Source organism: Podarcis liolepis (assembly GCF_965112155.1).
Source record: "Podarcis liolepis genome assembly, chromosome: 2".
In the NCBI taxonomy this organism is placed as follows: domain Eukaryota; kingdom Metazoa; phylum Chordata; class Lepidosauria; order Squamata; family Lacertidae; genus Podarcis; species Podarcis liolepis.
The window spans coordinates 116,283,001-116,293,928 of record NC_139555.1 but is presented as its reverse complement, the minus strand read 5'-3'; the positions used below and the strand labels follow the sequence as shown (position 1 = coordinate 116,293,928).

The 10,928-nt window shown below is 46.5% G+C and overlaps 1 protein-coding gene across 2 annotated transcripts; it reads left to right on the top strand.

The window, feature by feature from the left end:
* The first annotated feature begins 2,203 nt into the window (after window positions 1-2,203).
* LOC310701936 (EPM2A-interacting protein 1-like) lies at window positions 2,204-9,591 on the top strand. Of its 2 annotated transcripts, none has more exons than XM_083493495.1 (2): window positions 2,204-2,461; window positions 7,277-9,591. In XM_083493495.1, the coding sequence occupies exons 1-2, from the start codon at window positions 2,410-2,412 to the stop codon at window positions 7,912-7,914; spliced, it is 690 nt and encodes a 229-aa protein (XP_083349621.1). In that variant the 5' UTR covers window positions 2,204-2,409; the 3' UTR covers window positions 7,915-9,591. The 2 variants fall into 2 exon arrangements, with proteins under 2 accessions (XP_083349621.1, XP_083349620.1); XM_083493494.1 differs by lacking the exon at window positions 2,204-2,461 and adding an exon at window positions 4,450-6,750.
* Window positions 9,592-10,928: the final 1,337 nt, after the last annotated feature.

Here is a 10,928-nt window from a genome sequence, read left to right as displayed (position 1 = left end):
TATTTTCTGTGCTCTTGTGTACCTGTTTAGAGCTGTTTTTATTAAATATTTTCTGCATTGGCTTTTGACCTGTGGAAGGTGACCAGTGAGGGTGTTTTTTGTGTTCCTTAGTTCACAGAAATGTTTTAAAGGAATGTGGAAGAATTAGGGCTAGGGGAGGTTAGTGAAAGGGACTGAGGAGTGGGAGACTGATTTGTTGTGAATGTGGGAGGTGGAGAGGGAGAGAAGAGAGAGCTCCGTTATTTGGTCAGGGCTGTGGCTAAAGGCCTTGGTCCAGCATTTCTGGGAATTGTAGTTTGCTGAGGAGGCTCAGAAACCTCTGAGAGGTTCCTCCCAGAACTACAGTTCCCAGAGTTCCTAGGAAGTGAAGATGGTTGTGAAGTCTCTGGACAGAGGTCAGCAACCTAAGGGCCACGGGCTGGTTCCGGCCCGAATGGGTTCTGGATCCGGCCCACGGAAGGTCCAGAAATCGCATCATGTTTCTGATTCATATAGTTTGGGCTGCACCATTTTTCTCTCTCTTTTTCTCTTCCTGACGGCGGCGCCTCCTCCCTCCCTTCTGGCTTCTCCCCCGCCCTGCAGAGGAAGGGGGCCAGCCTTTGATTGGTGCCAGCAGCATTGTTTCCCTCTGATTGGTTGCAGAGTTCTTTCCAGGAAAGGGCCTGGGCTTTGTTTGTGCCAGCATGGTTGCTCGACAGCCGCCATTTAAGGCAGCCTCTCTCCGGCCCTCAACTGGCTCACTGGTCCTGCCGCCGCAGCGAGTGGTTCCATTCTGAGACACCCTCCCAGGGTTCTGGGGTGTATGAAGCCTTGTTTACCTGTTTTTATTTTTTTTTAAATAATTTTTAGTAATTTTCACAACAAACAGAAAAACAAAACACAACACAAAAAACAAATACCAATAAAACATGACTTCCCCATACCTCCCTTTCACTGCATTCTTGTTTAAAAAAATTTTCCCTTAGCAACCCTTCAGTCAATTTTCTGTAGATTCTCTTAAAATTTTCTTAACATTTATTATTTACAGCTGTAATTCTCTGTTTCTTACCCCTTAACATCTTAACAGTCCACAATTTTACAACAGTTTTTAAGATATACTTTGAATTTTTTCCAGTCCTCTTCCACTGTCTCTTTCCTCTGGTCACGGATTCTGCCGGTCATCTCTGCCAGTCCCATAAATTCAGTCACCTTTATCTGCCATTCTTCCAGAGTGGGTAGTTCTTTCATCTTCCAATACTTTGCCAAAAGAATCCTTGCTGCTGTGGTTGCTTACATAAAAAATGTTCTATCCTTCTTTGGTACCAATTGGCCGACCATGCCCAGCCGCCATGACCATGCTCGACAGCCGCCATTTAAGGCAGCCCCTCTCCGGCCCTCAACTGGCTCACTGCTCCTGCCGCCGCAGCGAGTGGTTCCATTCTGAGACACCCTCCCAGGGTTCTGGGGTGTATGAAGCCTTGTTTACCTGTTTTTAACTCTGCTTCCGAAAGCGTCTCCCCCTCCAATACAGGAGAGCGGAGAACACGTGTCTTGCAGAAGGAACCGCTCGCTGCATTCGGTAGCGGAGTTAAAAACAGGGAATCAAGGCTTCATACACCCCAGAACCCTGGGAGGGTCTCTCAGAACGGAATAGATATGCTGCAGTGCAGAACTGGGACCTTCAGAACTTTATTATTTTCTTGTTTAATCTTTGGATCGTGTAGTAACAAAAGAATGCACATGCATACTCTGTCCCGCGGCGAGGTTTGAGGACAGTGATCTGGCCCTCGACTTTAAAAGGTTGCTGACCCCTGTCTCTGGGGGTGCAAAAAAGAATTTGGAAGTGTTTGTTTTCATTCTTGGGGGCCATGCTATTTGGCAACCCTCTCTTTTTCAAGAGCTAGCTTCAGGGCTATGAGAGCCTAAGGAAAAGCCTTTTGTTTGTTTTTAATAAAAAAAACCTTCAAAATGTGACAAATGTTTGTGGGGGCTCCACCTGTTGTTGCTGCTGCTGCTCAGGGGGCCCTGGATCTCACCCCCAAATGTCTGCCATGATGGTAGCAGGATGGGAGAAGTCAAGTGCCCAGAATCAAAAAGGAAAAGTATTTTCTGCATCTTTCTTGAACGAAATGTATATGTCTGAAACCTCAGACAAAGCTCATGTCATATTTATCACTGCTGATAAATATGTCCTAAATAAACAGCCATATATATTTGCCTTCTGGAAGGTGGGGCACGATGCTGAGGGAATCTGTATTATATCTGGAGGAGAGAAGGCGGAAGGGGGGGAGCTCAGTGCACCCAGAAGACGCCAGTTGTTGGTTATAGTTGCATCTATACAAAGTGCATAGCCTTTGCCCTCCATAAAGAAATGGGGAGGAGACAAGAGCTGGAATAGCTGACCAGAAGGAAATGTAACCTGGGAACTTCATGTTGCTCCTCAGCTCCCTGACCCCAAGAAAAGACTTCTCCAGGGAGGCAGGTGAGCATCACAGCTAAACCCCCCATTATGCTCTACAGTAGCTAATCGCTCAGAACAGGGCTTTTTTCATTCAGTTCTTTGTGTTGGGGGGGGGGTTACCTTCCCTTCTTCCCTTGCAATCATGACAAAAATGAAACCTGCACGGCAATGCTTTCAGCCCCAGAAGAGGAGCTCCCCTTGGTGTCAAGGAAGGGGTCCAAGGGAGCATCTGGAGCCCTGCCTTCCCTTCTGTTGCTGGGCCCTTCCCCTCCTCTCTCTGCCATCCCAGGGCCACTCTTGACTCCCCAGCAGGAGACTAGATCTGTCTGTGATGATGAGATGTCCTGGCTGGTGGAAGGTCCACTTCCTGTTTCCTGCAGCTCCATCCTTCTTTCTCATGCAAGGTGGAGTCATGGAGCAGGTGACGACTGAGCACACCTAAGGGCGACATGGGGGGGGGGGTTCTGCTTAACCTTTCCCTGTCTGCTCCTTTTCTGGATCCAAATCCCCACACAAAAAGGGGCAGTGTGAGGGCACAATCAGTGTTATGGAGCTGCCCTGAAAATCATTGCTTTGTGACCGTAAGAGGCCCTTCTCAAAAAAACAAGCATCAAGAGAATTTAAGCTACAGAATTTAAAACAAACAGATAATTACAAAAAAAGAAAGCAGTCTGGTGCCACATTGCGTAGGAGTTAGTTTAATACACTCTACATGGGGCTGCCTTTGAAAAGAGCTCAGAAAGTTCAACTGGCTGAAAGAGCTGCAGACACACTGCTGACCAGGGCTGGCTATAGGCAGCATAGGACTCCCTTATTAGAACAGCTCCGTCTGCCTAATAGTCTGTTTCTGGACACAATGTGCTGGTTATTACCTATAAAGTCCTGCTTTGCCTAATTCAAAAATGCCATGTCCTGTATTGATAGTTTTGTCCAGTATTTCAGATCTATCTCTCCCCCCCCCCCTCTGCCAAATTAGGGATCCTCTCCAAGGACCTGTGTTTGAAAGGGTGTGTGAATGTGAAAAGTCCTGCATTTAAACTCTGGGCAGCCAAGCACAGACAGACTGACAGATTCATGAGTATCTGGGTGTGTGCATGCATGTGTGACAAATTCCGGGGGGGCCCATCCTGTGCGGCTGCAGGAGATTGGCATGGATTGTTTTGAAGTCACTTCAGTACCAGGTGGAAAAAGAAAACCAACTGTCCACCAACCCCCCTCCCTGCCCTGCCCTGGATTCACCACCCTGTTCCTCGTTTTACTGCCCTGTATTTTGCCTCACACTTACTAAGCTAAATTTTGGCTTAGTTTTGGTTTAGCAAACCTGACTAACATGCCACTTTCAAACCTGAAATCTTTTTTCCTCCCGTTTTTGTTTGGAAGTTGGAGGAAAGTCAGATTCATGATCTGCGACTGCCCATTTATTTGGACTTTTCAGCACTGTGGCCGCTGTCACCCCTAAGCTCACGTCAGCAATGTCTAGGCAACACAATGACCATGTATATACGCAATGGACAATCTTTACAGCATTCCTTCAAACCATAACAAGTACAAAATGAAATCTTTAGTCTCAAAGTCTCTGGAAATCTTTCAATGAAGTGAGGTACCAGACTTTGTAGGATGAAAGACAAGCTGTGAAGCTTTGTGTATTCAGCAAATACGATGTCCAACACTGAACAGTGATTCCGGATATAGACTACTGTTTTGTAGAATTCTTCGTCAGCGTGGTGGGAGGATATAGAATTGCTTCATAAACTGAAAATAAAGTTTTGCAGACGATGACCTGCATGACATACCACTTTACAAAAATTATAAACTAGAATACAAACAGTAATGAAAAAGAGTACATAACCCATCTTATTTCGAAGGAATGTATGTAAATGAAAATACCAAATGCTATGGAACAGTGCACATGTAATACTGTTGTCACTGCTACTAACAATATTTTTTTGAAAAACATATAAAGCCAACTCCAGGTGGTGCTAATAACAAGGAGGTTGAGTTCTCCTTCAGTGTATTCAAGTGAGCCAGGGGTATAGAGGCAAACTGGTTGCCATTGTGTAGCAGAACACATTTCAGTGATCGCTTGCTGCTGTCAATGAACAGTCTCCAATCTTTGGGTTCGTACTGTGGCACTCCAAGCTTGAGCAGAAGCTGTGCAATATCTGCACAGTACACCAAATCCTTCTCTTCCGAGAAAAAACGGGGGTACTCTTGATGCGTGTTGCGGAAGAAGCTGATGCGAGCACTGTCAGAGAGGAGGTTTTTTTCCTTCAATCTGGATGCCAACAGTTCGGCAGAGTCTTTTGACAAGCTGAAGTCGTGAACTAGATAATTCAGCTCCTTTTGGGAAAATGGATGTGGAGCATCATCTTCAATAACCACTTCTTCTTCTTCATGTCCTTCAACACTGGAGGCATCTTCGTCACTAATGTCAGGAAGTTCTCCGAAGATAGGCACTGGAATTTCATCACAATGAGCTACAGGATGACGTGCTGATTGAAGATCAGGATACTTCATGGGGCGGCTGCCCCATTAACTTAGTTTTGATCCCCCAACTTTATGCTTTGCCGCACCAATTTATGAAAGATTTCAAGGTTTTATGACTTCAAACTGATCCCTTTTCGACATAATCACCCAGAACTATCGGACCTGAATACTTCTTGTCATTAAAACAATCATTTCCAATCAAAACAATTATTCGACATGGCATTTTACCCCCACCAACTTCTTCTAAAATGCTCCACACAAGCGTAAGGTAAAGGTACCCCTGCCCGTATGGGCCAGTCTTGACAGACTCTGGGGTTGTGCGCCCATCTCACTCAAGAGGCCGGGGGCCAGCGCTGTCCGGAGACACTTCCGGGTCACGTGGCCAGCGTGACAAAGCTGCATCTGGCAAGCCAGCGCAGCAAACAGAAACGCCGTTTGCCTTCCCGCCAGTAAGCGGTCCCTATTTATCTACTTGCACCCGGGGGTGCTTTCGAACTGCTAGGTTGGCAGGCGCTGGGACCGAACAGCGGGAGCGCACCCCGCCGCAGGGATTCGAACCGCCGACCTTTCGATCGGCAAGCCCTAGGCGCTGAGGCTTTTACCCACAGCGCCACCCGCGTCCCCCACACAAGCGTACATGTGAACAAAAACGTAAAAAAAGACATGTGGCCATAGCTCAAAAACTTGACCTGATTGAGCAAAACCAATGTGATTTTTGGATTCAGTGCATCAGATTCGTCCTAAATCAACTGAAAAAACACAGACAACAAAATTGTTGTTGACCAGTGAAATGAAATTTGAAACAATTAAAGTCTAACTTAGAGTTGAGACCCCCCCTGGATAAATGGTTTGAAACATGAAAAGAAACCGTGTTTCTTGCTGCCGTAACTGTCGCTCATAATCTTTTCTGATGCTAATTGCCTTCTGATTCACCCATAAAACTGTAAATAATAGATCTGTATCTGAATGATTATGAGAAGCAAAATGTTCTACCAGAGGTGCCTCCAAATTAGCATTATTAATACGTGATCGGTGTTCACCAATCCGAACCCCCACAGCTCGAGTGGTAGAGCCTATATACAATAAATTGCCAGCTGCTTCTTTTGCTGCCTTCGTGTGTTGTGATGGCGGCAGCAGCGGCAGAGGCAGCAACCCTCTCATTCCACTAACGAAAGGAACCTCTGAAGCCTGGTGCTGGCCTGCCTCCCTCCACCATCCCTCCACTTGGATACCCACTCACACACACAGAGAGAGACGCATGCACCCTCTTGCCTTCCCTCACATTGCGCACTGCCCCCAAGCTCAACTTGCTCTCTTGGTCAGGCTGCCGGGAGGGGGGGGAGGGGGGGCTTCTGCTGGGCCAGAGCCGCTTCTCTTCTGGGCAACACCCCCCTCCACACCCCAATCCCTTTTCTGTTCCGAGCGCCTGTGTTGCAGGGCCCCCGGGTATCATATAAAGACCCTCTATTTAAAACTTTTTCTTATCAGGCAATCATCGAAATTTTTATTTATAGACATATTACTGACATATTTTTAAGCTGCTTTGGGGGGGCCCTCCTCACCTGCGCCCCTAGTGGGTGCTTTCCTCGCTGTCCCTTAACTATGGCCCTGACCCCAATCACTGCAGCCTGTGTGGGAAAGCCTTGAGGAGCTCACTGTGTGCAAGGGGGCTTTCCCAGGAGAGAAGCTGTACTGGTGCTCCGAAGGCAGGAAGAGCTTTGGCTGGAAATCGTTGCTCACTTCACACAAAAGGATCCACATGGGGAAGAAGCCATGCAGGTGCTCTGAGTGCAGGAAGAGCTTGGGGGTCAGAATCCACACAGGTGAGAAACCTTCCCATTGCCCCGACTGCAGTTAGAGCTTCAGCCAGGTAGCCCCTCTCTCCTGACACACGGGAGAACCCACACGAGAAGAGGGGGAGAAGAAGGATCTGAAATATTTTCCTTGAAGCTTGAATTGGTTTTTATTTTTTTATTTGTTTTATTTGATGTGTTGTGAAGCGCTTTGAGGCTTTTTCTTTAAAATAGAAAGCGGTATAGAAATGAAATGAATAATAAGGATGATTTCATTGCCAAAAGTAAAAAATGGCACCTCGGCATTCCATTGTGGCGACCGTAGCCTAGGTTTAAGGAGACATTTAGCAATTAACTGATAGATATCTGAGTTTTTAATCCTACCATGGAAGGCAGGGCTTCCTCTCCCATTAATAAGGCTGAAAGGGGCTGAAGCACAAGATGGTGGTTGTGGAGCCTTCGTTTCCAGTATTTTCTCTTGATTATAATTATATTATCACTCCCCTCACCCTGGAAGAAATCCAGTTAACCGCTCCACCTGTTTCTTTGTTGTTAGATCATTTGGTTGCAATGCCGTCGCACAAGAAGAGGAAGATAGATTTGGAGTGCCGCATTTTCAATAAGAAATGGACACACGACTATTTCTTTGTGGAGCTGAAAGGCATGCCCGTGTGTCTCATTTGTGGTGAGGCCCTCTCCACCCTGAAGAAGGCCAACCTGCAGAGGCACTACAGGATGAAGCACATCCAGTACGAGGAGTTCCAAGGGCAGCTGCGCGAGGAGAAGGTCAAGGCGCTGAAAATGGACCTGCACGCCCAGCAAGGCATCGCCCCGGAACCAAGGAAGGAAATGGACAGCGTGGAGCAAGCCAGCTTCGTGGTGAGCGAGCTGGTCTCCAAAAAGCTTCGCCCGCTCTCCAGAGGCGAGCTGGTGAAGGAGTGCATTGTGGCCACCGCCGCTCTCTTGGCCCCAGAGAAGCTGAAGCTCTTTGAGAGTGTGAGCTTCTCTCGCAGGAGGGGCCCAGCTCACAGCAAGAACTCGGCTCGGGGAATGGAGGGGTCTCTTGCAAGGGACCCCCGGGGCCCCCGATTACCAGAGGTGAACTTGGGCAGCCAGCTGCTAGCGGCCACATTGTTGATGCCGCCAGGCAAAAGTGAGCTTGAAAAAGAAACACAGCCACAAGTGTCACACTGAAAAGCTGCTGTGTTGAATGTTTATCATTATTTTATATATATTCACGTCTTTATTTTTTTCTTAAGTTCTTCATCATCAGAATTTTATCATTTGTACGCCACCCATCTAACTGCGTTGCCCTACTACTCTGGGTGGCTTCCAACAAAATATTAGAAACACAAGAGCCCTCAAAGAGTAAAATCTTCAGCTGTGAAGTTAGATAATTTTTACATTTTTTTATTTCGCCCATTATAGAAGATGAGTCCCCACTGCTTCTGTTTGGACCCCATTCCCCACAAAATAGATTTTTCCAATGGGTCACTGGCCTTTCATTTAACAAATAACGAAAGGTTCCCCACAGCAGAGTGTTTTAAGTGTAAGCTGGTGCCAAAGGTAGAGGCAAATGGTTGCAATGTATTAACCTATATTGCTTGGTTATATTCATTTTTTTCTTCTGTGACAGACCTTTAAGAAATCGACCTGGTGGTGAGGCAGAGATTGGGTGATCTTTCCTCTTTGAGGCACAGTTTGTTCCTTTGTACGTTCAAACATGAAAAATAAAAGTGAGCCAGCACGAAAAAATGGTTACAGAATATTTACCTGGCAAAAGGCTGGCATCCTGTGGCCCCTTCAGATGTTGTTAGATTTAAACTCACGTCTTCCCTGGCCATTGGCCATCCTGGCTGGGACTCATGGGAGCTGGAGTCCAATGATCTCTGAAGGACCACAGGTTTCCTTGCGTCTAGGTCCACAAATGCCGGGGACAATTCAAATCCCTCCCCAGTCGTGAAGCTGATTGGGTGACTTAAAGCTGGTCACCATCTGTATGTGAAACCTCCCTCACAGGGTTGCTGTGTGCGTGAAAGCAATATATCTTGCAGCGGCCTTGATGAGGGAAGTGTGGAACAGAAATGTACTTCCTAGGTAAAAAGACAGGAAATAGTTCTGAATCTGATTGGGAAAAAAGCATTCCTTGTCCCCATATAGCATATAGCAGGGCTGGGGCCCATGTGTTGTTGAACTCCAGTTGAAGTCCCAGCATCTGGTTCCTCAGCCCTCTGCACTCTCTCTCTGGAAACCTCCAGCTGCCAGGTGACAGGAACCAGCCAATGCCTTATAGTTCAGAAACAGACTGCCAGGAACTGGGATTGCAAGTTGCCAATCTGGGAAATTTAGGCAAGCATCAACATATTCGGTTTCCATGCTTATGAATGTTGATTTGGATCAGATCGTCTGAGGTGTGGAAATATTAGGGGAAATATCTGCTTGACACCACCTTGGGATAGTTTTGACAGCAATTAGGGGAACTGGGAATATTTCTAGGTCCATCAGGGTTGATGGACTAGCAAATAGCTAGAGAGGATTAAGGTGTGTGTTGGTGGGGTGGGGGTGGAATTAGGCCTTGTTTCTTGTGTGGCAGATAAGAGATTCCATAGTTCTTAAGGGTGAAAGTTTGCTGCCTGTCAAAATGATGCTTGAGCCTTTTTTTTTCCTTTCAAAAAACCAAAACAAAACAACCCAAACATGGCAGCTGGTCTAGTCAAGCAGGAAAATATAAGGTTCATTTGTGAAGTTACCTGTTTAGCTCCGAGCTTTGTTTACATCTGTCCTTTTTAGCAAACAAATCCACGTAATTGTTGGTGGCTGTCAATGTTCTTGTCAAATAGAACTAATTAAAAGTTTTTACTGTTAAAAAAAGTTGTGAAAAATACTTACAGCTGAAGTTGCAAACACACTGATCCTGATCCCTGTACAGTCGTACCTTGGTTCTCGAATTTAATCCGTTCTGGGAGTCCGTTCGATTCCTGGAACCGTATGAGAACCAAGGCGCGGCTTCCGATTGACTGAAGGAGCTTCCTGCACTCAATCAGAAGCTGTGTCGGACATACGACTTCTGAAACATTTGAGTTGCAAGGCGTTTGGCATTCAAGGTATGGCTGTATTACATATGCACTACAGTTGGGTTGAAACAGTTCTCTTTACACTTACCTGATTTGCACTTAATAATTTATAATAATAATTTATTATTTATACCCCGCCCATCTGGCTGGGTTTCCCCAGCCACTCTGGGCAGCTTCCAACAAAATATTAAAATACAATAGTCTGTTAAACATTAAAGGCATCCTAAACAGGGCTGCCTTCAGATGTCTTCTAAAAGTCTGTTAGTTGTTTTTCTCTTTGACATCTGGTGGGAGGGTGTTCCACAGGGCGGGTGCCACTACCGAGAAGGCCCTCTGCCTGGTTCCCTGTAACTTGGCTTCTCACAGGGAGGGAATCACCAAAATGCCCTCAGCGTGGACCTCGGTGTTTGGGCAGAACAATGGGGGTGGAGATGCTCCTTCAGGTATACTGGACCAAGGCCGTTTAGGGCTTTCTAAAGGTCAGCACCAACACTTTGAATTGTGCTCAGAAACGTACTGGGAGCCAATGTAGATGTTTCAAGACTGGTGTTATGTGGTGCCAAGGGTGGAGAAATTCATACCTGGGGGGGCCAATTGCACATGTGGTCTGTGGTCCTCAGAATCCACCCCACCCCCTTCCATGGCTCTGCTTCGCACCTTAGCCAGCCGGGATGTGCCTTTAAACTCCTGACAATGCCTCCTCCTCGCCTGGATGGAGGGGAGAGAGTTGTGTGTGCATTTGTATCTCAGATATATCCTTCCCATACAAAGGCAAAACTGTTCAAGCTATGGTACTACATCTTTTTTTGCTTTAAAAAGAAAGCATTGAAAGAAGGGTTGTTTTTAAAATTTATTGCTTTATTTTTCACAACTTAATGCAAAGAAAAGAACTTCCCCTTTTTCCAGCCAGTGTGGTGTAGTGGTTAAGAGTGGTAGTCTCGTAATCTGGGGAACCGGGTTCGCGTCTCTGCTCCTCCACATGCAGCTGCTGGGTGACCTTGGGCTAGTCACACTTCTCTCGAGTCTCTCAGCCTCACTCAACTCACAGAGTACAGTGGTACATACGCTTCAGATTACAGACTCCGCTAACCCAGAAATAGTACCTCGGGTTAAGAACTTTGCTTCAGGATGAGA

What these genes read in the sequence shown, in the direction of transcription:
- LOC310701936 (XM_083493494.1), top strand. Translation starts at nt 6,687, where the DNA reads ATGGGGAAGAAGCCATGCAGGTGCTCTGAGTGCAGGAAGAGCTTGGGG. An exon ending in GGGGGTCAGAATCCACACAG is followed by an intron (nt 6,751 to 7,276) that starts GTGAGAAACCTT and finishes CTTTGTTGTTAG; the next exon opens with ATCATTTGGTTGCAATGCCG.